Here is a 26,054-nt window from a genome sequence, read left to right on the forward strand (position 1 = left end):
TGTCGATTAACATTTTAGTGACTGAATAGTACAAGGTGGATTGTATTTTGAAAATAAACATTTAGTTATGAGACCCGGAACTTATTTACCTCCAATAAAAACGAGTACATAGTATTTTGTGAAACTAATAAGTCCTTTACTCATTACAGTATAATGTTAGTTCCTGCAGTAGTACCATAGCTCAACAAAACTAGCATTCGCAGAATCTGCAGACACACTATCCCCCCCCCCTCCTTTGTACGTGAAGATTCTTTTGAAGCCTTAAAATGTGGAGGTCCAATCCAATTTTTAGAGAAGGTATCTGAATTCATTTAAAGAAAAATTTTCAATGATAAGGCTGTATTCATTGCTTTATATTATTATAGAGATTGGGGTAGGATATATAGCTATTCCTTAGAAAAATGAAATATTGTTTGAAATAGAAGCAGTTTTTATATATTTTAATGTATTTAAAAATTGAATTTATAATAATCGTAAAAAAAAAGAGTGTAATAATCCAGCACTGCCCCTACAATTATCACACTTGTTTGCGACAATTTATGAAACTTTAACCATGCAAAGGAGGCTTGAGTGCGGCAGTTAAGTCCCAGACTTAGAGCTAGCACCTACGCAAAAATTACCGTCTGGACATAGATGAGCATATGCCCTTAGATGTACCTTTTTCCATGTTTGTTTCCGTAGCTCAGCGTGACCGATACAGGACTATTCTCTGCAAACTAATAAATAATAAAGATGCATATAAAATGACCTAGAAATTGTTTAAATTCGGAACCTCCCCCTGAATAGAGTCTTTCAATCCACCCTGAAGTTAAGAAGCTCCTATAGAATTGCCTATTCATCATTCTAGGTTTGTTGATGAATCACCTAGATGGTTATATAGTCGTGGACGAATTCAAGAATCCAAACAGATAATTCAAAAGGCTGTTGCTGTGAATGGACAAGATATTCCACTCGCTAGTGTATCGGAGGAGAAACTGGCAACCATGTTCTCCAGTTGTGACAGCGCGGAGACCTTAGGACTATTTGACCTATTAAAGAAACCTAGACTAAGAGCGCGACTTCTCAATGCCTGCTTCAGCTGGTAAGACATATGGTCGTACCTATTCAAAAATTTGCTCCCTGGCTCTTGGCCAATTCTTAGTAATTAGTCGTGCTAATCAGTTCAGATGTGGTGTCTCAAAGGATGTTTTGTTACACAGCATTAGTTTTATAAGATTGTGTAAAACAAAAAATATGTTTCGGGTGTTCGAAACAAAATACCCTTGTAATACAATGAATGTAAAATAAATTAAAGAAAACAAAAGAAACTGGTTAATATTTAAAGGATAGAAGTGGATATGAGCAATCAACAAATTTTTTTTACCGTGATGGGAGAGAATTTAAATCTATGATTTACAAAGAAAGCTCACAAATGTAAAGTGGAAAGAATGCACGAGAAAATATGAAAATATTTGACATGTAAGTGGAAGAAATTCAACATGTGACATAAAAAAAGTAGGACTGAAAAAGATATATGCGAGGAAAATAATCCTGCTTAATTTGTCAATTCTCGCCTTGATTCCTAGAATGTTAAGAGTGCCGTATGATTTTTCCCCCTTCTTGTTTTTGATGATATTTCAACAAATAAAAACCAAAATCTTTAAAAATACACATCGTTTACTGTAAAATATAAATATCATTCAAGCTTTTTAGGAGGTTTTAGAGGGTGGAGACGGGATCCCAATATTCGTATGGCACTATTCATGTTAGTCTCTTGGCTTGCATTAATGCGAAGATAAGTCCTTTCGATGCCTTAAGGCTTTTTTTAGTTAAACATAAATACCGTGACAAAAATATGTTATAGATTAGGGGATGAAATCCGGAAAATTATATAAAACTTTAAATTTTAATATTAGATGACAAAATCGACAAATAAATATAAATAAAAAACATGAATTTTTATGCATGCTGACCAATAGTCTGCGTTGCGCAGATGCCGATCTTCTAATTCTCTGCTTCGGCCAAGAGTGCAGTGCGTGGTTGGGGGCAAATTATTTGACTCTTCCTGTGCTCTTCCCATATTTTTCCAGGAACCTATCTAGGGCTTGTTCCAAATCAAATAATCAGCCACACGAGGAGTCGAACCCCTGTCCTCAAGGACGAAGGAATTCAAGTCCAGTATGCTATCCACTCCGCCAAGACAAATTTAACCTTTTTTTCGATATTGCTGTAGACATGTACACAAGGGTGCCAACAGGGTGGGAAGAAATTTCAACCCTCTATCCCCTTTGGTGAACAGCTCAACTACCTCCAGTAGACAAAATTATGAAGAAAAATATAATGGTTTTTGAATTAAAAGTAAAACAATGATTTTAATTGAATGTGTATCAAAAATACATTTAATTAGTTGGGTATACGACAGTTTGACTTAAGCCCAATATATAAGCCATATGTGCAAATACAGAAGAGATATTAATGAGGGCTTTTTTCCCAAGACAGTGAACGAGCCGAACCTATTTGAATATTTCGGCTCTATATGTAAGGGCCGTCTTCAGCAAAGAAAATAATAAACAATAACACACTTACAATAAAAGCTCTCGGTTAAAAATCCATTTTTCAAAAATAAAAAAATATATACGTGTTGTATTCACAAGTAATTTAAGTATAGTAAATCTTCTCAAATCTGGTAAGGATAAAACCCCAGTTACTCGTCTAAGAGGGGTGTATCAAATACCATGTAGCTGTGGAAATTATTACATTGGTCAAATCCACCAAAATTTAGGAACAAGATTACAACAACACAAAGAAAGTATTAAAAAAGCATTAAAATCTAAAAATAACTCCATATCTTTCTATTCAGCTTTAAGCAATCATATTTTTGAAAATCCAAAGCATTATGTTCTAGTTGACGAAACAATTGACGAAACATCCCTAAATAGAGACTTGGGTGAATACACACTCAATCCTATGTACACAAAATTAACTATAGAAAATAATCTAATTCAAAATAAAATAAAAATAGGGACGAATAAAACAAGTCCAATCCCAAAAGAACTACAAGATTAGCTGCAGAGAAGGCAAATATCGGAATAAGACATTATTCAAATGTTTAATAAATACAGTTAGTGAAATGAATGAACCTTTTTATCTTGTAAAAAGTTGGCTTTTATCAAACAGTCTTGGCTGAACTTTTCGTTAAGAAGTAATGATACCTAAACTATTTTTAAAACGGATTTTTAACCGAGAACTTTTATTGTAAGTGTGTTATTGTTTATTATTTTCTTTTTTGAAGACAGTCCTTAGATACAGGGCCGAAATATTCAAATAGGTTTTGTTGGTTCACTGTCTTGGGAAAAAAGTCCTCATTATTCTCTCTTCTGTATTTGTAGTATGGAAAGGCAGTGTGGTATTCGTCATTATTTAAGCCTTATGTGCTAAGGTCGTTATTTGGTAATTAGTTGTTCTGAGTATCTAAACAATATCTGGAAGCGTTTTGGGTTTCCATGTTGTGAGAAAGTTTGGAAAGTCGTTTTTTGACATATTGATACATTTTTTGCTATAAATTTCCACTAGGACATTTTTCGTCACTTAGTCACTAGTGCCCTATTTTCTAATTATTCCAGGAAAGAATAAGAAAAATAACACATGTGGGTATATCTTAAATATCTTAATGACCTAGCAAAGAAGCAAAAATGAGTCGTTTGGAACAATTGATCCAGGGGGAGGATTTTGGCCAAATCTATAATCAAAAAAAAAATTATTACAACGCATTTTTGATTACGACAGCCTGACCTTAAATTAAAGACCCGAGATTGAACTGATCAGCCATGAGAAAAACAGATCTATGAATCTATACTTTGGTGGTAAATCTTTACTTTACGCAAACATTACACGGTGACTATTGTAAACAAGAATGTATCCAGCATTTTCATTTTGGGGAAGGGAAAAGAAAAAACCTTAAAAAACGAATCAAAATTTTTATGTCTTAATTTTATACACTTTTACAAGTCGATTAAACATTTCAGGGGGAGGTTAAAACCCCCTAACATCCCCCAAGACATGCCTTACGATGTCCAGATTCAGTTTTTACTGAATCGACGAGTCCAGATTCAGTTTTTAGTTTAATAATAATTTCAAAATTAAAATTAGCCCAACAGTAAATAAAAGTGGGGTTACCACTTCTGTCAAACTCGCTATTACGTCCTATGTTGAGGAGGTCGTTTTAGAAGAAAAAAATTAAAAGGTGTTTTTGCTTTTAATTCTTTTCAAACACTTTGCAGTGATGAAGTGCAAGTGAGGAGTGAATCGGCTTAATAGTAACCGACACTCTAAGAAACTGAACTTTTAAGGGGGACTGTCCTTTCCTCAATCCTTTGCAACCCTGGCTTAGGCAGCCTCGCAACTTACCAGCACACTTAAATCTTGCTGAAAAGCAAGAGTTTCTAAAAAAAATAGTTCCTCTCATGGTCTACCAAAATTTAAGGAATATATACCATTGCAACTTGCACGCACTGGAAGTTTAGAAAAATTATAGTCCGCACAAACAATCAAAATAAATTATTTATCTTCGAAACATAATTTTTTTTTTCTATGTCTAGACCCCTCTTTTAATAATTGTGCACTTTAATATTATCTGGCCTGAAAACGATATAGATGGATAACGAATTTGGAAAAACTATTTCTTTTCCAAGGGTCAATGTGTAAATCATTTTTTGGTATCTATAAAAGGACATTTGAAATTATACAAGATGAGGAATGGATTCAAACAGCCATAGAAAAGATGATTGAGGTAAGGGTGAACGAAAATGAAGCTAAGAAAATTCCGTGATTGGAAGACAAGAAACGACGGTCATCACAACGAATCAAGAATGAAAATCCCGCACAACAAAATCTGCGGTTGGAAGACAACTGACATCAATAATTACGTTGAATAGTAGACACAAATGACGCACAACGAATACGCGCTTAGAAGACAAGCGACAGTGATATAAACGAAAGTAATGTAGACGAAAGCGATGTGAATAACCTGTATAGCAAGTCGCAAACAAAGGCAATTAATAAAGGCGTCAATTGAATAGGAAACATTCGTAAAATAGTCAAAGTCAAAATGAAATGAAGAACCCGTTATTTTATCGTCGGAGGGTATGTTTAACAGAACACGCTTGGTCGTTACTGTATTATGTACCAGTGCATCTAAAGCAAAAATAATGACCGGGGGAAAATCTGGGAAAGAAGTTCATATTCATCTGCGGCTAGAAGATGTGTGACAGTGAGCGTCATGAATCAAACAGGAAGTATCCCTAGCTCAGTCAATAAAAGTTATAATGGGATGAAGGAACGCGTTATTTTAGTGCCAGAGGGCATGTGCTATGAAACATGCATGGTTACTACTGAATTATGTAACAACATAATTAAAGCAAAAAGGATATCCGGTAGAAATCTGGAAAGGTAGTTCACATTAATCAGGCGTTAGAAGGCAAGAAACAAGGAGAATCATATATATTGAAGCCTCCCAAGTACCGAGTACCAAGAATCAACCTAAGCCGGTACGAGAAAATTTTCATTATTTCAGTCCGTTCGGGGACAACCTGTTTTTTGTTTGTCCCAGGAAGGATAGCCAAAAAATACAATCTTTGGTAATTTTTCATACTACATTCTTAAAATAACGCCTAGCCATCTTAACCCTTTTCTTATTATAGTTACAGAAATCGGAAATGAACCACATTTTTTGTACAGCTTTTTGTTTGAAATACCGTTAGCCCAAGAAAACCTAAGTTTATCCTTAACAAATAGTTTTTGAAAACATCTCAGGTGCTACTAGGCGTAAAAAAGCTATAGAAATATGTGTAGGAATGATAATAAGTGTTATCTGGAAATTCAAATATAAGTCAATATACGCAGAAATTACGCAATGTAAGTAATATGACTGATGAATCTCTCTTAGGTTTGCAAACAGTTTTGTTTATTACGGCCTGTCTTTCAATTCTGCTGCCTTAGAAGGGAACCCTCATCTTATGCTCTTCTTAGTATCAGTGGTGGAGTTACCAGCATACGTTTTTACGCCACTTTTAGTTGACCGAATAGGCAGAAGATGTACCATGTCAATATTTATGCTGTTTGGAGGTGTAATATGCATTGTATCAGCCAATATACCAAAAGGTCAGCATTTTCAACCTCTATATTGAATGTGCTTTTTCGTCAAGTGGCTGGTATAATAGGCTCCTCAAAAGTTTTAGTCTTTCATCCTGAGCACCAGTAACCTTAAAGAAGAAGTCGAACATAATTAAATTGTGTGCTCAGTTTAATGTGAATGATTTAATTAGGATTATTATCTTTTTTTGCAGAAAACCTTCTGCGAAGGTTTTTAAAACGGAACTGTTCACAAACACTATTCCTAAATTAATTGACGATGACGCTCAAGAAAAACCAGAAAATTATCATTTTTTTTTAAATTGATTTTTGTGAGCCTCTATAAAAAGGATGACAGCCCTCTAAAAAGAGACAAATTAAAAAAAAATATCTTACTTTTCTAATGTCTCAGGATTTCTATTAACCTCTTCTCAATTCGAATTGTTAAAATAATAGTGTTAGTAAAAGCCCTACTAAACTTTTGATCACAATATAATGAAAATTGGCTGGCTAACACTGGTCCCCATATAAGAGTTTTGCTACTACTGTCTTTACTGAATTAAGCTACGTTGTAAGACCTTTAAAATGGCCCATAAATAGGCATAGGAAACCCAAAAAAAACTATAAGCACTATGAGACGCAATTTTTTAATTACAAGGCATATCAATATTACACCACACGAAAGAACACGATTTGATGACTTTTGTTTAGAACGTTCATTCTAATGATTTTAGTTTTTACTCGACATGACTCATGCTATGAATAAAGCAAGGGATGAATCATTTTCTAAATCAGAGACATATTATCTGAATTAGATGGCATGTATTAAAAATTTTCGCCAATTTTTTGGCCACATGTTATCTGAGTATGTACGAAAAATCTTGCACCTATTTTTAAATATAATTTCTTTCGTATAAATCGGTTTATCTCATCAGGTTTCCTATGCTCTGAACTAGTAATAAGATAGTTACTCCCTCCTATCTTCCGGATTATTGAAGACTACCGTCTAGGTCATGGGATATAATTGAATTGTAAGAGAAGAAACTGGCATGAGTTTCAAAAACAATCACCAAAGTTAACTAACGCTTGGAGTTTCTTAGAATTTTTTGAATGTGATTAATCAATTAACAAGTTTCTACAAAAGTAGTTTCTAAAGAAAAATAAGAGCTATATTCGACCAAAGATGACCAGAAATGTGTTTCAATTTCACATAATACAAAAAAAATACCATGGTAGCCAAAATTACTGGGGAAAAAAAAATACGAACTTGGATTGACAGCTTAATAGTACTGATATTCATTGCTGAAAGTCTTAACAGTTTTGCATTTAACAAAGAGCAAAGATGCAAAATTGATTTTGTTTTCAACATACCCTGAGAGTTTCAACTTGATATTTCCAAGCCAATCCAGAGATATTACTGATACGCCTTTTTGACAGCCTGTTTACACATAGCGCCATTTATTTAGTTGACATTTCCTGAAAGTTTCACCTTGATACCCTTATCCTTAGTAGTAGTTGTTGTAATAGTAGAAGAAGTACTAGCAGTACTACTACTAGTAATAGTAGTCGTAGCACTACTACTAGTAGTAGCAGTAGTAGCAGTTGTAGTTGTTGTGGTAGTAGTAGTAGTGATAGCTATAGTTATAGTTGTAGCAGTAGTAGTATGCATATAGTAGCTTTTGGTTGGTTAAACTTCCCACTCAACATGCGCTGAATATTTCAGCTTAGAACTCTGATCAGTTCCTTGGATATAGCTGTTACGCCTTTTCGACAACCTGTATCCACATATAGTGCTTCAATCTAGTTCAGCATTCCCTGAAAGTTTCACTTTAATGCCCATAAGTTAAGTAGAAGTATTAGTAATAGTAGTTGTACTAGCAGTTGTAGCAGAAGTAGTAGCAGCATTTGCACTAGTAGCAGTACCGGTTGTAGTTTAATAGTTTTAGCAGTAAGAACATCGTGCCTTTTGGCTATTATCCCCCTCAACATGCTCTGAAAGTTTCAACTTCATTCCCTAAGCCTTTTCTGAGACATTGCTGATACACGGGTTGTTACCAGAATGCATCTGCAATATCTTAGAAACAGATATTTTGATAACCTGAGTGCACGTAGTGTTTTTGTCCTTAACTCAAAATGCTCCTGAATATTCCCTGGACGTTTGCCATTAACACCCTTAATCTTAGTGGTAATATTAGTCAATGCAATGATAGAAATAACTCCAACAGCATTAGAAGTAGTACCGCGCATTGTCCCTTTGGTTAGTTAGCATCCCCCTCAACCTGCCCTGAAAGTTTCAGCTTAATGCTCTGAGCTGTTCCTAAGATATTGCAGATGCATTCTGTTAACAACCCGCATGCATACTTTGTGTTTTGATTTCGTTCAACATCCACCCAAACATTCCCTAAAAGTTTCACCTTAATACCCTTAGCCTCAGTAGTAATACTAGTCGTAAATACGTTTTTCACCTATTTGATTTTTCTCTCTCCATTTATTATTTTCTTTCTTGTTTTCATAAGTCATACTAGTCGTAGTAATTGTGGTACTACTTATTAGAAGCGGTAGAATGCACATAGTGCCTGTTCGTTAGTTCATCGTCCCCCATAAAATAAGCTAAAAGTTTCAGTTTACAATTCTCAGCCTTTTGGCTAATTCAATATCTTCCTCAACATGCCCTGAAAGTGTCAACTTAATGTTCCAAGTAATTCCTGAGTAGTTGCTGATACTTCCTTTCCGACAACCTTAATAAACACAATGTGCGTTTATTTAGTTCACCAGGCCCTTCAATACATTCAAAAACAAACTCAATACCCTTATCTTAAGTAGAAGTTTACACAATGTTTACTTAATTGTATACATTGTCTCTACTACTACAACTTCTATCTGTAGAAGTAGCAGTAATAGCAGGCATATAGTACCTTTTGATTAATTTAACATCCCCCTGAAAATGCCCAGAACGTTTCAACTTAACACTTTAATGCTTAAAGTGTATTAAGAGTCTAAACAGTTTTTGAGGAATTGCCAGTACACCCTTTTGGCAACATACATGTACATTGTGTTTTGATTTAGTTCAAAGTTACCCTAAATACTCCCTAAAAGTTTCACCTTATTCCCGTTAGCCTCAGTGGCAGTAGTATCAGTATGTACACAGTGTCTCTTAGCTAGTTCAACACTGCCTTCAACATATCCTAAAAATTTCGATTTTTTACTCTAAATTTTCCTGAGGCATGGCTGATACAATCTTTTGATCACCTACATGCACTCAGTTTGTTTTGCACTTTAATTCCCAGTTAGTACCGTAATATCCATAGCTTGGCAGCAGGAGTAGTCGTAGCAGTAAAAGTGATAGCGGTTGTAGAAATAGTAGCAGTAACAGTACAAGTGGTAGTAGTACCATGCCTCTAGTGCATTTTGGTTTGTTTAAGATCTCCCAAAACTCCCCCTGAAAGTTTCATCTTAATAACCTTAGCGTCAGTTGTAGTGGGATGCACATAACCCGAATCGTATATATAACCTAATATCATAGACCCGAATGCTTCATTCAGAAAAAGCATTGAAGCTTATAATAGTAGAATTGGGCGGCACCCATGGAACACTGTTTTGATTCAATGAATGTTTTGCTTTTGCGTTTGCATGTTTTAATTGTTTTTAAGTAAGGTGAAGTGTTGTTTAGTTTTTTAGGTCATTTTCTTTTTCCTCTTTTCTTTTATTCACATTATACTCCGTTTTTCATGTGTATTATTACGGGTTATAAATAAATTCAATTCAATTCAATAACGTATTTTGTTTTTTTCAACAGCCCCCTAAAAGTAACCTGAAAGTGTCAACTTAATATCCTAAGCAGGTCTTTGGAAATTGCCTTTTGACAACTGGCATGCACATAGTGTGTTTTGATCTCATTCGATATCTCAACTTTTTCAGAAATTTTTAGCTCAATATCCTTAGCTTTAGTGATAGTAGTAGAAATGCAGTGGTAGTAGTAGCAGTAGTAGAAGTACCTTTTGGTTAGTTCAACATCCCCCCAGCAAACGCTGTAAGTTTTGCTTTATTGTTGTAAGCTATTCACAAGGTCTTGCTTTCGAAAAATTACGTGCCCTCGGTTTGTTTTAATTTAGTTCAATTTCCCCCTCAATATTTTCTGAAGCTTTCACCTTAATACCCTTAGTTTTAGTAGTAGTATTTGTAGTAGTTATAATAGTAGTATGGAGCACTAGTATGCACATATTTCCTTTTTGTCAATTGCACATCCCCCTCATAAAACCCTGAAAAATTGCTCCAAGCCTTTCTTAATATTTTGCTGATTCGTTCTTGTAACAACCTTTATGCACATATTTTGTTTTAATTTAGTTCAACCTTCGCCTCAATGCTTCCTAAAATTTTATCTCAATATCCTTAGCCTTAGTTGAAGTTGCAGCAAAAATATAAGTTGTAGCCGTAGTAGTAGCGGTAGCAACAGCTTGCACAAATTCCTTTTTGGTCAATTGATAATTCTCCTCATCATTCCCTGAAAGTTTCAACATAATATCCTAAGTCGTTCCTGAGATCCAACCTTTTGACAACCAGCATGCAAATAGTTTGTTTTCATATTGTGATTAAAGCTTCATTTTAATCACCTTGGCCTTTTTGGACACGAAGGGTCAAACATACTGATTAAAATACAAACATTTCTGATTAAAGATATTTACGAAGTAAAAAACAAGAAAAGAAACGCCAAATACTAAATGGCGTTTGTGATCTGCACACGTCTTGCTTTGTTGCGTCATTATTTGTGCTTCGTCTGCTTTACCATTGAAGTTTGTTCAAATGTGAGTTTCCTTTTGTTTTCTTTTTGTTTATTTTGTTTATACATTTTTGTAGGCTAGTTTTCCTCCTTATTTTTTTCGTTGATAAAAACTTCCCGGTTTGTGCTTCTTAGATTTGATTAAATGAAATAAAATGAGTTTTTTTTCAACTGAAAGTAAGGAACAACATTAATACTTAAAACGAACAGGAATTACTACGCGTATGAGGGCTCTTCCTCAACACCTCGCTCTTTACGCTAAAGTTTTCTAGTAATTAAAAAAAAAGTTTCTTATTGTTCTAATTGAACGCACCTTGTTTTTAGGATTTGTTCTTAAAGAACTGGGACAACATTCAAACTTTAGGGTAAAGAAAGAGGTAATAAGGAGGAGCAGCCCCCCTCGTAAACGTAATAATTTCTGTTTATTTTAAGTTTTAATGTTGCTCCTTACTTTCAGTTGAAAAAACACTGTTTTTTTTAAATTTAGTTTCTTATCGTTTTTTAAATAATGCCGGGAAATATGGCTCCACCTCCACGGAAAAATCCCTCCTACCAACGTGTATATTCTCTAGACAATTTAATCTTGGTGAAACTTTAACCAGGACAATTACGTTTCATCTCCACGCGTATAATTGAGTAGGCAAAGAAAAAACAAGATATAAGAAGGATTTTGTAAAAGAATTCTGGCAAATACCCCGATTGTAAAATTTCCCCTGAAAAATTCCTCGCCTGGAAGGTTCCCTCCCCGTGGAGAAATATCCCGATGGAAACCCTCCCCAGCAGAAAATTCGTCCCCCCAACCCAAAAAACCTATGCACACTTCCCAAATCAAATACTAGCCTATACGTAAACAATGATCAAATTTTATAACCTAAGGACCTTTCCCCATGGGCTAGGGGGGTCGTGATATCTCCAAATGCATTGTTATTTGGAGTTTCAACTGTACTGAACAAAATGGTTGTCTCAAGATTTTGATCAGACGATTTTGAGAAAAGGGGGCATGGGTGGAAGGGGGTCTAGTTGCCCTCCAATGCTTTTGGTCACTTAAAAAGGACACTAGAGCTTATAGTTCCCTCTCAAATGAGGTCTCTCTCTCTCTTGGTATTGTAGGACCACTGGGTCGATACGATTACCACTCGAAAAAAATAAAGTTAAAACGCAACCGTGATCTTTCTTTTGGCAAAAAATACAAAATTCCACATTTTTGCAGATAGGAGCTTGAAACCTATTAAGAAGCGTTCTCTGATACATCGAATCTGATGGTATGACTTTCTTTAAGATTCTATGACTTTTATGGATCGTTTCCCCCTTTTTTTTCGAAAACCAGGTAAATCTTCTCCGGCTCGTAGTCTTTGATGGGTAAGACTAAACTTAATGAAACTTACATATTTTAAATTAGCCTAGTAAGTAAATTCCTTTGATATATCTATTGTTATCAGAATTAGTTTTTTTTGTACCCGGTTACTATTGAGCCGGGTCGCTCCACATTTGAAACACTCCATAAGGAAAAAATAAATTGATAAGGTAAAAGTTTTGAAAAGATGGAATTCCATACAACTCTTAAAATGAAACAGTTCAGGAGACTTAGATTTAGCTGGCCTACATTTAAATTTTATGTAAAATATGAAAGTTTAAAGCAGTCTTGTGTTTTTATTCCTTCATCAGCAGCTACCCTTACTGCTACTGCTTGTAATTCTAGATTTTGGTATGGGTCTTGTGCAAATATCTACTGTACTGACTGGAAAGCTTCTAATTTCTGGGTCATTTGGCATAATATACAACTATACAGCTGAATTATTCCCAACTGTTGTTCGAAATTCAGCTATTGGAGCTGGAACTATGATGGCTGGCCTATCTGGAGCCTTATCTCCAGTTGTTCTTCTTTTGGTAAGATCAGCGTTTTTCGTATTTTTAGATTTCGATAAAGTTTCAGTTTTATTATTTAATGAATTTAAAATGCTTCCCTAAGAAATATTTTAAAATAAAAGCAAGGGCTAAAATGAAAACCAAAATAGGCAGAAGTAAGTCAAATAACGGACAAAATTCAGTATGAGCAAATAAAAGATTAAATCCTCTGGTTAACATTAAAACAAAGAGAAATTATTCCAAATAATCTTGCAGTCGATGAAAGAATGTCTGATTACTTCCAGGAGCAGAATCTTCTTTGCGATACTCAATTTGGCTTTCGAAACCCTCTTATGAAAAAGTAAAACATACTGAGATTCACAATACATTTAGTAGAAAGATACCTCTACTAAAAGACATTTCCCCTACGGAATACTGGCTACTGACTTTTTCGATGCAAGCCCTAGGTGGCTTCAAATTTGTCATTGCTTTATGAACCCCTTTAAATCCTGCTGGTTTGTTGACTGAAAGAAACATAATTCAAAACGGTTTTTGGAGCAGGCCTCCTTGGCTTTAGCAATTTATCTATATTTTCAAGCAGACCTAGGTAGGTTCTTAGGCTGGAATTGACACGGAAAATCAAACCAGGACGGGGGCTAATCCCCCATGGACACGAGTCAACGAGTTTTATTTTGATTCAACATGTAAATTTTAATGACAATGGCTGATGTGATTTTTATGTGTTTAATGCCTTATCTTTTATTATGACAAGAATGCCACTGATCATGCCACTTTTATCATGCCACCTATCAGCATGACCATGTAAAGTGTTTGGCACTTTACATGTCAGACACAGACATATGCGTTTAGTTGAGACGCATAGATTACTGAACGCAGCACTAGAAAAAATTAATTTAGGAACAGTCATAGACGGGAGAAAGATGTTTTTTCTCCATCACCGGTGCTTAAGATTAGCTGCCGCTTGCCACTGACGACTGTGAGTGGTGGCTGATACCCTCCTCTCTTTTGAGGGACGAGTGTTGCTTACCCAATCCAGTTTGAAGCGAGTGAGTGGGGTTCTTGCAATGATTTAAATAACGGCAAACATCTTGACATTACAAAGCAAGGCCTTTTTTATTAAAAATAAATGAGGGAAGCCGCATCTTAAGATACCACACCCGAGTGGGGCAGCAATACTCCAGGAACTATTGATTATATTGTGTTTTTTTTGGGAGGAGGGGGAGAGGCCTTTACGGTTTTATACTAAACTCTTTTTTAGTCTATCCACAATACCAATAATAATAAAGCTTAATTCTCACACCTTGTCGGAAGAAATGTATTGCCTACGTAAGAAAAAATGTATTGGTTGTACGGCCGATGTACATGTTAATGATGGATCAGACCACCTTATGTTGATCAGTAAAATTGATAGTTTAAAGATTAGGCCACCAAAAGATGAAATTAAACATCGAGATTTATCAGAAAATAGTTCGAAAATGTGGCTGAAAATTTTGTTTCAAAAATTTTCAAAAAGAAATGTCCAAAAGAGGCTTATAATTTGTTTATGGAAATATTTCTAGCTGAGTTTGAAAAATGTTGCCCCTTAAAGAAAGTTAAAAATAATAAATAACCTTCAGAAAGTATGGATGACGACTGGTATCCTTGTACCTGTAAAAATGAATAATAGATTATAGAAAGATCAAACAGTTCGCGGTAACGAACTGTAGTAAGGAGCGAACCGGCTCAATACTTACCGATATTCTAAAAAAATGGAATTTTGATACCAATATTTACATCAAAAGAATCAAATTTTAATGCTGATTTTAAATATGGCTGATTTTAACGGAAATTAAAAGTTCTAGTGCCCTTTTTAAGTGACCAACAAAGTTGGAGGGCCCCGAGGCCCCCTCCCACGCTCATTTTTTCCCCAAAGTCACCAGATCAAAATTCTGAGATAGCCATTTTATTCACCATAGTCGAAAAACGTAATAACTATGTCTTTAGGGTCGTCTTACTCTCCTGCAGTCCCCATGGGAGGGGCTGCAAGTTACAAACTTTGACCTGTGTTTACATATAGTAATGGTTACTGGGAAGTGTACAGACATTTTTGAAGGGTGTTTTTGGTTTAGGGGGAGAGTTGAGGGGGGTTACGTGGGAGGATATTTCCATGGATAAACTTCTCATGGGGGAAGAGAATTTTAATGAAGGGGGTGCAGGATTTTCTAGCATTATTTGAAAAAACAATGAAAAAATAAATATGGAAAGTTTTTTCTACTGAAAGTAAGGAGCAGCATTAAAACTTAAAACAAACAAAAATGATTACGCATATGAGGGGTTTACCTCCTAGTTATACCTCACTCTTTATGCTAAAGTATTTTTAGTAATTTCAACTATTTATTCTACGGCCTTTGTGATTCAGAGTTCATTCTTAAGGAATTGGGACAAAATTTAAGCTTTAGTGTAAAGAGTGAGGTATCGACGAGGGTTGAACCTCCTCATATACGCAATAAAAACATACGAATATAGAAGTTTTTTACGTAAGTTAATTCGTAAGTTACGTATATTTTTACCAATGAAAGCGTTTGTAAAAAATTACAAGTTCTAGTTGCTTTTTTAAGTAATCAAAAAATTGGAGGTCAACTAGACCTCCTCCCTCGCTAATTTCTTCTCAAAATCTTCCGATTAATTTCAATTAATTAATATGCAAATTTCGTTTTAATTATTTATGTGCGGAGAGCCATGATCAAAACATGCATTAATTCAAACAACGTCCAGAAATTAAATACAAAAAATAGTTTTTTCTAAAATAAAAGTAAGGAGCAACATTAAAACTTAAAACGAACAGAAATTATTCCGTATATGAAAGGGGCTTTTCCTCCTCAAAGCCCCGCTCTTTACGCTAAAGTTTCTTACTGTTTTGAAAATAGAGTTAAGAGAAAGAGTCAAACTTTAGCGTAAAGAGCGGGGCGTTGAGGAGGAAAAGCCCTTTCATATACGGAGTAATTTCTGTTCGATTTAAGTTTTAATGTTGCTCCTTACTTTATTTAGAAAAACTTGTTTTTTTATTTAATTATTTAAAAGACCCCATGGATGAGAAACTCCTGACTTTCAAAGAGTATAGAAATTGGCTGAATAAAATTAAACGTCACATTGAAAGAGCTTATTACGAAAAAGAGTTTGAATAGATAAAATGAAACATGAAGCGGACTTGGACTAAAATCAATGAGACACTGGGGTATAAAAAGGAAAAGGACTAGATTAAAATAATGAACTTAAGTGAAAATGGTTAATGGTCCAAAAGAAATTGCGGAAAATTTATGCAAGTATTTTTTCAGAGGAAAATAAGCAGTTAATTATTCATGAAGCAGTTAAAGATCAAAAAGTCCACCAGTCTCCAAACTTAAACCTCGCCGTGTTACTTCTGAATTCCATTTTACAAATAGTGATGAAAATGAAATAATTATGAGAGTGAAATCACAATCTTGTGGAGTAGATGAAGTATCGTTAAAAGTTGTTAAAGGAACAAAAACAATTGTTATTCTTATTTTGACTCAACCGATTAATTTATCACTTTGAAGAGGGAACTTTTCCAGAAAGACTTAAAATAGCCCGAGTGCTACCCCTTCACAAATGGAAGTCAAAAAATGACCCGAGCAATTACCGACCCATTTCTATTTTACATTTTTTTCGAAGATTTATGAGAAAATAGTCCATAAAAGAATCTATGAATACCTCCAGGAGCAGAATCTTCTTTGTGATACCCAATTTGGCTTTCGCAAAGGACTTTCTACGGACCATGCAATTCTGAAATTGGTTGACTGGGTGAATGATACATATGATAAAGGCCTAATAGCCGCAGCTTTACTTTTATACATTAAACAGTCTTTTGACACTGATGATCATGATAAATTACTCAAAATTCTTGAAATAATTGGTATACGTAATGTGGCTTTAAAATGGTTTTGTTCGTATTTTATTAATGGAGCTCAAGCTGTACAAAATACAAATGCAACATCAGAGCGCCGTATTTTACCGTGCGGAGTGCCACAAGGTTCAATACTGTAACCACTGCTTTTTCTCATTTATATTGACCAAGTAGAATATTATTTATCTGAAGCTAATATCATAATATTTGCAGATGAGACACTTCTTTTTGTTGCATGTGAAAATCTACCTTCTTTATTTAAAACAAATGGAAATTGCTCTGACTGAATTTGTATCGTGGGCTGATTCACAGTATTTAACACTAAATTGTGGTAAAACAAATTATATTTTATTTTCTAGAATCGGATAGTCCAAACAGACCTAAATTTACAAGTAAAAAATAATATTATAAATAGAGTAAGAACCAGTAGACATCTTAGATTTACTATTGATGGGAATATTTCGTGGACAGAACATGCCAAATTAATTGGTAACAAACTTTCAAGGTCCCTTGGAGCTATCCACCGCCTTAAATTCCGTTTCTCTAAAAAAAAAATCCTGAAAATGATTTATCATTCTATTTTTCATCCCCATTTGTCTTATGGATGCTGTATACAGACAAGTAACTTCATCTCATATTATAAGAGAATCCAGATCATCCAAAATAAGGTCATTGAAATTATATCACCTATTCAGCATTCAGATAACATTAACCTCCATTTTAAACTTACTAAAATATTTGATATGTCAAAGACTAGGGATTTTCGAATTGCAGCTTTTTGTTTTAGATATTATAACAATCTCCTTCCATCATCATTTGAAAATCTATTCACTTTAAGTCATGATTTGCATACTTACGAAACGCAAAATTCATGTGAAATTATCCACGAGACACCGTCAACAAAAAGAGCTTCTTTTGTAATTAGATTTTTGCACCAGCTATTGGAATTTAATCCCCTTGGAAATCCGAAACTCAAATAACCTTATTACATTCAAGCGAGCAGTGAAGGGTGATTACAAAAATACTGTTTAGATTTGAATATCATGCGGTCCTTCTCTTTTCAGTCTTTTTCTTTTCTTTTTTTTCTGTTCTTTCTCTTTGTCAACCCTCCTTTTTTTCTTTTTGATAAATCCAGTTGATTCGTTGTTTCTGTTTGTTGATTGTTTATTTATTCTTTAGCTAAGTTTCTGCCCTAGCCAAGCCCTTTTTTGCTTTCCTGGCAGATTATGTACAGTAGTTATTTGTTTTTTGTTTAAATATATATGATTGAATTGAATACATTTGGAGATAAAAGCTTTTTTTATATAAATATTGATGCTAAAGAGTACATGAATTGTTCATAATGGTTTACTAAACAGAGAGGGCCGTTACTGAGGGGCTAGATGGAGCCAAAGGCACTCTTTTTTGTCAAGGAACACCCAGGTAATATTTTTTGGGGGGAATACCAGAAAAAATAGCTACTAAGCAATACCATAGTATCATATGTGCTGAAAGTAAGGGTGGGAGGGGGCTGAATATCCCCCTTTACTCTTCCCTCTGGGTAACCTTGCCTGCAATTATATTTTTGTGTTAGATACTACAGTGCACGGTTTTTCTAAATTTTGACTGCAAGTTCCTTTTGATGTAATTCGCAGGTCCACTGTTGCTAGCTACACTACTATGACACCATGTAACTTGTTTAGCACTTGAGCACTACCATTTAATTTACCTTTGGATTCGTCCATGGACCTTTGACGCGGTCCATGCGCAAAATGGGTTCGTGAGGCACGAATTCCGAAGCCATGTGAGTTCGTATATTTGGGTTCCCGAATTCAGTTATTTCAACTTTGCCAGGCCAAATATACGCCAAATATAGTAGGTCTTTAGGACATTATGGGATAATTCGTAAATGGCTGGTTGTAATTTTGTGTCTTTTTAAAAAAAAAGCAAAACAAAGAGAGGTAAAACTCAACGAAAAGACAACAGACGGGACTGCGGCCAGTAGAGAGAAAAGACTAAAATAACGTGGATATTTCACCTGTATGCAAACTAGGCGTCCTCAGCTCGAATGAAACAAAGATAAAAAACACTAATCTAAAAACAAATAAAACCACCACCAATATTCATAAAATTCAATTGTCGAAACTGATCCGCGAAGGGAAAAGAAGCTATTAGAGTTACTATAATGAGAGCATCAAAGTAACTGAGGAAAAAAAATTGAGACTAATTTAATTATTCTGTTGCAAAATAATCCTCTTGTTAGCTACTATTGAAGCAACTCTTTTTGGTCCAGATCTAGTCCCCTGATGATTTTGTAAAATCTTAATTCCCTTATTGACTATTGATTCATTTTTAAAAAGACAATCATAAATTGAGTCAATATTTAAATTATCCGTGTCCCTATTTATTGAAAGATTAGCAAAAATATGATTTTAAGGTAAATTGTTTAGTTTCGTCAAAAGCTGTCAGAAACTATGAAACTAGAAACTGGTTGACCCTCTTCCTCCACAGGAAAAAATAAAAACGCGTAAAGTGAGCAGGATTTTGAAGCCGAGGGAAAAGTTGGGGTTGTACAATATAAATGAAATTATATTTTAAATACTAATTCCAGTCATCACTGGTAATTTCTGTGTAGTAGGAAGTTCAAAGATAATTAAAAAACTCACGTATCCATTGAAGTTAATATCCAAGATGGTTCACTTTCACTTTCGAACAAAACAAAAGTCGATTTTGCTTGCAGGTAACATTACCTATAGAGCGAAGTGTATTAGTCCATGAGCCCCGCGGTCAGCGGGGTGAGTTCTGTATTCTGATTGGCTTCTTCAAAACCACAAATAACTCAAAAGCTCCCTTTTCTCCATTTTACTCTTTGAGGCTCCTGGCCAAATAACTATTAAATAAATATAGAATACAGACCTCACCCCGCTGCTTGCGGGGTCATGGACTAATACACTTTGCTCTATAAGTAATGATACTTGTAAGCGAAATTGAACCTTGCACTGCCTACCTTCAAATCAACGGCATTTTTAGTTTGACCCAGGGAGGACGAGGGTCAACTAGAAATGGATTTACTTCTAGAATTAGCATTTCTAAGCGCTATAGTATGGAAACTATGCTGCTTCACAGCATAGTTTCCAGTTTAAACAGTTTGTGACGAAACTAAATAATTACCGCTTTTAATTTCTATAGCTTCCTTCACCCACTGAGAAAAACCCCTATCATTAGAAATAGCCGTTGGCCTCATCAAATTTTACAAATGCTCAGGATGAAAGAACGTATGTTCAGCCAGATCGAAAAAAAAAGTTTCAGGAGGCATGCTTAATTGTAGGGTTTTCTCTATTGAGTTGCGATGCTCAAAAATCTTTCAATAAATTGTTGGTGAGTTGTACCAATATAAAACTTTCCACAAGAATAAAGAATTTTAAACATTCTACTAACTAAATTTCCCCGGGTTAAATGTTTCCCGGAACTACGTAAACTACCTATTGATCTTACCGATTGGAAACAAGTATCATTGTTATGTTTACGCAAAATTCGTCTAAGCATCTCCCTCAATATAGGTATATATGGCAAAGCAATAAAACATAAGGTAATTAAATGTTTATGGGAAAGGTCTAAGGAATCTAAACCTTGGTTCCAAATGCAAACCACATCGTCCATGAATCTGCCCCAGAAACAAGGGGGGAGCCTAAAATTGTGTATAGCGAAGGTTTCAATGGAGACCATGAAGATATTTTTCAACAAAGGAGAGAGAGATGCCCCCATAGGCAAACCAAACACCTGTTTGTACAATTCACATCTAAAACCAAAATAAAGGAAGATTCATTTACGAGGATAACCAACTTCAGAATGACATGAATATCCAAACTAGCCATGGTCACATATTGTATTGAATCAAAGTATTTTTGTAATTTAATACTTAATATATTTTCGCACTTTTTCACATTACATTTCCGATACATGGAAACCACATCAAAACTACAGAGACTCGAATTTTCCCCCAATGTAAAATTTTTCAACTTATTATTAAGATCAGTGGAAATTTTTAAATATGATTCATTTTCTTGTGATATCATTTTCAATTTGGCTCATATTAAAAGTGTTTAGTTTCCTTGCGATCTCGGCTCTAAGTCCCTGAGGAGCCCCGACTTTATCAATAGAAGCCATAATTCTTGACTCCACCCTTGAATTTATTTTTGAATAAGACATTGGTGGGGAAAACAGAATTTAAAACCCTTCGATAAAACTGCCTCTTGTTGACTACTATGAGGTTTAGATGACAAATTCTTAATGGCATGACCTAGACAAAAAAACGAGGATAAAAACATCCAAATCCCGGAACTTCTCAAACAAAACTATTGAACTTGTCGGCCAAACGAACCTTTGATAAATAGAAATCAGGGTGAAAAGATCTAACGGCCATTTCCTTAATTCTCAGAAAAATGCCACATGGAAGGTTATTCCTTATGACGTTTTTGACGAACTTTACGTCTTTGGACAACTTAAACCGTCTTTGTTTTTGCTCAGAAGTCACGTGATTTAAAGCCATGAGGCTTAATATGTTTTTAATTTTTATTTATATTCAATGTCAAAATGGGTTCTAATTCTAAAAGATTTAGGAGTCACTGATTCCTTCTTTCAGTTTTTCAAGAAAATTTGTTGATTTAACAAATTTGCATGTTTTTTAACTAAAGAAAGAAAGTTTTCATTTTCCAATCATTAAAATAAAATGACTAAATGTCTGAAATAAATAGCTTTGTTCATAAAACTAGCATTAGGCAGATCAGCCTTTCTTAGAATAAAAACGACCTTTTTGTTGCATCTTTGTACCTTGGTGCCGGCATTACTGGACAGAATTCTAGCATTTTTTTTTTTTTTTTTTACTTTTTCCATCCGCGGAACCACTTGATTCCTCCTGCTGTACTTGAGATATGACTCAAGTACTACACTTGAGGTAATTCTAAATATACGACAAAAGCAGTGTCTTCATTGTAGTTTTTGTGCCCCATCAGAGGTATATCTTTGTCTGGGTGCAGTTTAGTTTCTTGTAACGCTTCTGTTTCTATAACTTTAAGGTTCTGTCTCTTCAAGTTATATGAGTCTGTAGAACCAACAAAAGGTGAATATCATTGCACAAAGGTGAATTCTAAAGTTTTAAATCTAATCTTAAATGAATTCTACAAGCCCCATGATATCATTTGAGTTAAAAAAACTGAAAATTACATATTCCTTCCGCTACCCATTTGCAAAGAACGTCGCATAAAGAAAGATTAAAGGAAATGAGAACTACCTAGGATGATGTAAAGAGGGATGCTTTGAATCAATTATGAATGGAGGAGGAGCGTGCGTATCTGTGTTGGCTTCAGGCAGCTTGGTTCTGCTGTTAGTAGTAGTAATAGTAGTAGCTCCTCTTTGTGAAATTTTCGATCTGCCACAGGGAACGTTTCTATCTACATTTTCTTACATAAGTTGATAAAAGTAAAGCCTGGGGTAAGGGGCCAAATATAAATGTTCTAATTGGCGAATATTAATCGTTTTTTTTTTTAATTTGTGTCTCTCTTATTTGTCTATTACTCTATTAAACTTTGAATCTTGGTTTAGAAATAAGAATTCGAAGGTCAAATATTTTGTGATATCTTGACATTTAATGTTTCGTACTGAAATACTCTCTTCCAGGATTCAATTGGTCCCAGCATTCCCTCAACAGTTTTTGGGGGCACTGCGATGATGGCAGGTTTCTCTGCCCTCTTACTACCTGAAACATTAAACAAACCAATCTGCGAAACACTGGACGAGGGTGAAGAATTTGGAAAGGGTGACACTTTCTTTGCAGCTTGCCTGAGCAAAATGGACAAAGATAGAAACAGGCAATCAAATATGAGCGATCCGTGATTTCAGTAGCAACTAGAATTAATAGTAAACAAATATTCTTTTATTTTAGCTTTTATCATTGTTATTATTACAAACTACGATAAATCTAATTAGATTTATTGAATGTTTATTTATAAGATAAATTTGCAGATTAATCTATAGCTATCGCTAAATATTCAATAGTTCGAGATTTAGAAAAGTTAATTTTGGGAATTTGCCACCTTTTTCAGTTCTACCAAAGACTGCCCATGAATACGCAAAAGTAAAAAGCTCCATATTAAAATGCATGTTTTATAGGATCGAGGAAAAAAAATATTTTTAAAAAGGAGAAGGATTTTTCAAACGCAGCAACCTTCTATAAAATTTGTTTGGTACTTTTAAAAGTAACCACATTATTTTTGTGTTAGATAGAGATATGATAAAAAGAAAAATATTGATTTGAACAATTTGAACCAAAAGTATGACAAAATGATGTGAATAAAATATGTTAGATTCATCATTGGCTTTAAATTTAATTTCAGGTTTGCTTTTATGTGTTGGAAGTTGGTAGGATTTTGCGCAGCCCTCTTATTTGCGGGCCGTTAATGTCTGACAAAATTACACTTTAAGAAATAAACGATTCAATATCGTAATAAAATGTTTTTAGAAAATCAAGAAAATGTTTACTATTGATACAAGGTCTGAAAAGAATCCTATGATAAAATTATGACCATAGCTCCGGATACGAAATTCACACAAGGACTTGATGTTTTTAATATAATTTAACCAAACTCTTAATTGATTATGAAAGCTTAGCCGAATCCATTGAAGATGGATTCGTCTCAGGAGATGTTACGTTTGTTCACCGTCCGATTTCATCATGAACAGTTTTCTATATGCCCAGTTATACACAATCTCTTTTATCAGAGTAAGTGTATGAGGACACTTACTTTGAATCGTACTTACTATATTATCTACAGGGTTGTTCATGATTCAAATTCCCTCATAACTGTAAAGGATAAATATATCCCGGTGAATTGAAATTTCTACTCTTGGTATACAATCAGGCTACAAATAAATTCCATGCTTATATTCTACTGGAGCTCAATCAGAACACACCCGAGGGTTTATGTGTAGTCACTGATATTTTGACAATGAAATTATTGTACATCTTAAACTGAAAGAAAAAAGGTCGTTAGTTGCCATCATGAGACTGAAGAAACTACTTTAAAACAGGTATTTATTTATAGTCGTAGGTAATTCAAAACCTGGCCTAGGAAGGAAATATCCAAACATGTTGTTGACAGAGAATTTGATAATGTCAAATCAGAGCTTTGTTTAAATTTTACTGAAGGCATTGTTAAATTTCTAGAAGTAGAAAAGCAGCAGATAAAGTAACATTGTTCACTTGCAAGTGCCCTTGAAGTAGCAGCCGAACACAAAGAAGACAATTTTAAAAGAAAACGACTTCTTCGAGCGGGTAACAGTCTCTTTACTCTTTTACTGCCGATAATTTCAGGACTTGTAAATGATTTTCACTAAAAAAAAAAAAAAAATACAGCCTACAAATTGAATCCAATAGAACTCGCTCTTTCGCCAAAGGATCATCTTTAGGGCAGTCTTAATCAATTCATTACAATGAGACAATTACCGACGATGAAAAATTAATTTGGTCTCAAAATGCGCTTCGACGAGTCGACAAACATAAACCCTAATGTTAGAGACCACTAAATGTAATGATTGATCATAAAAAGGAATTGAACCAAAATTCTGAAAGTCTAGGTTCAAGGTTCAAGGATCAATCGGGTTTAATTAAAAACTAAACAAAAAAACAAGTTTTTAAATGAAAGTAAGAAGCGACATTAAAACTAAAAACGAACAGAAATTAACCCGTATATGAAAGGGGCTTTTCCTCCTCAACGGCCCGCTCTTTACGCTAAAGTTTGACTCTTTCTCTTAACTCTACTTCTTAAAACGGTAAAAAACTTAGCGTAAAAAGCGGGCCGTTGAGGAGGAAAAGCCCCTTTCATATACGGATTAATTTCTGTTTGTTTTAACTTTCATTTTAAAAAACTTGTTTTTTTTATTTAATTTCTGGACGTTTTTTAATTAATGCATGTTTTGATCATGGCTCTCCACACATAAATAATTAAAACGAAATTTGTATATTTCGAGTTAGTAACACAATATAGAGTTAAGAGACTCTTTCTCTTAACTCTACTTCTTAAAACGGTATAAAACTTAGCGTAAAGAGCGGGCCGTTGAGGAGGAAAAGCCCCTATCATATAAGGATTAATTTCTGTTCGTTTTAAGTTTTAATGTTGCTTCTTACTTTCAATTAAAAAAACTTGTTTTTTTTATTTAATTTCTGGACGTTTTTTAATTAATGCATGTTTTGATCTTGGCTCTCTACACATAAATAATTAAGACGAAATTTGCATATTATTTTTTTTTGGTTAAATGGCTTTCTCATTGTTTTAATCGGAAGATTTTGAGAAAAAAGGAGAGAGGGAGGAAGCCTTGTTGCCCTCCAATTTTTTGATTACTTAAAAAGGCAACTAGAACTTTTAATTTTTTTTACGAATATTTTCATTAGTAAAAAATATACGTAATTTACGAATTAACTTACGTAACAAACTTCTATATTCTTATGTTTTATTGTGTATATGAGGGAGTTCACCCCTCGTCGATACCTCGCTCTTTACACTAAAGCTTAAATTCTGTCCCACTTCCTTAAGAATGACCCTTGAATAACAAAGGCCGTAGAATAAATAGTTGAAATTACTAAAAATACTTTAGCGTGAAGAGTGAGGTATTACGAGGAGGTAAACCCCTCATATACGCAATAATTTCTGCTCGTTTTAAATTTTAATGCTGCTCCTCACTTTCAGTAGAAAAGACTTTTCATATTTATTTTTTCATTTTTTTTTAATAATGCTAGAAAACCCTGCGCTCCCTTCATGGAAATTTTCTTCCCCCATGATAAATTCCTACAAGGAAAGTTCCTCTAACATATCCCCCTCTTTTCACCCCCCTCCCAAACCAAAAAATCTCCCTGAAAACGTCTGTACACTTACAAATAACCATTACTATATGTAAGCACTGGTCAAAGTCTGTAACTTGTAGCCCCTCCCACGGAGACTGTGGGGGAGTAAGTCGTCCCTAAGGACATAGTTATAAGGTTTTTCGACTACGCTGAATAGAATGGCTATCTCAAAATTTTGATCCGGTGACTTTGGGAAAATAATTAGCGTGGGAGGGGGCCTAGGTGCCCTCCAATTTTTTTGGTCACTGAAAAAGGGCACTAGAACTTTTCATTTCTATTAGAATTAGCCCTCTCGCAAGATTCTAGGACCACAGGGTCGATACGATCACCCCTGGAAAAAAAAAACAAAAACAAATAAACACGCATCCGTGGTCTGCCTTCTGCCAAAAAATACAAAACTCCACATTTTTGTAGATAGGAGCTTGAAAATTCTACAATAGGGTTCTCTGATACGTTGAATCTGATGGTGTGATTTTCGTTAAGATTCTATGACTTTTAGGGGGTGTTTTCCCCTATTTTCTAAA

At 34.5% G+C, this 26,054-nt stretch overlaps 1 protein-coding gene across 1 annotated transcript in view; it reads left to right on the forward strand.

Annotated features, from left to right (window-relative positions):
* Nucleotides 1–22,624, forward strand: part of LOC136037092 (organic cation transporter protein-like) — a 59,046-nt gene extending 36,422 nt beyond the window's left edge. Inside the window, exons 7-10 of the mRNA XM_065719542.1 lie at nt 848–1,081; nt 5,924–6,138; nt 12,585–12,772; nt 22,311–22,624. Of these exons, the coding sequence (XP_065575614.1) occupies nt 848–1,081; nt 5,924–6,138; nt 12,585–12,772; nt 22,311–22,526 (853 nt within the window). The 3' untranslated portion in view covers nt 22,527–22,624. The remainder of the gene's footprint in view (nt 1–847; nt 1,082–5,923; nt 6,139–12,584; nt 12,773–22,310) is intronic.
* Nucleotides 22,625–26,054: the final 3,430 nt, after the last annotated feature.

The sequence above is a fragment of the Artemia franciscana genome, chromosome 16, assembly GCF_032884065.1.
Source record: "Artemia franciscana chromosome 16, ASM3288406v1, whole genome shotgun sequence".
In the NCBI taxonomy this organism is placed as follows: domain Eukaryota; kingdom Metazoa; phylum Arthropoda; class Branchiopoda; order Anostraca; family Artemiidae; genus Artemia; species Artemia franciscana.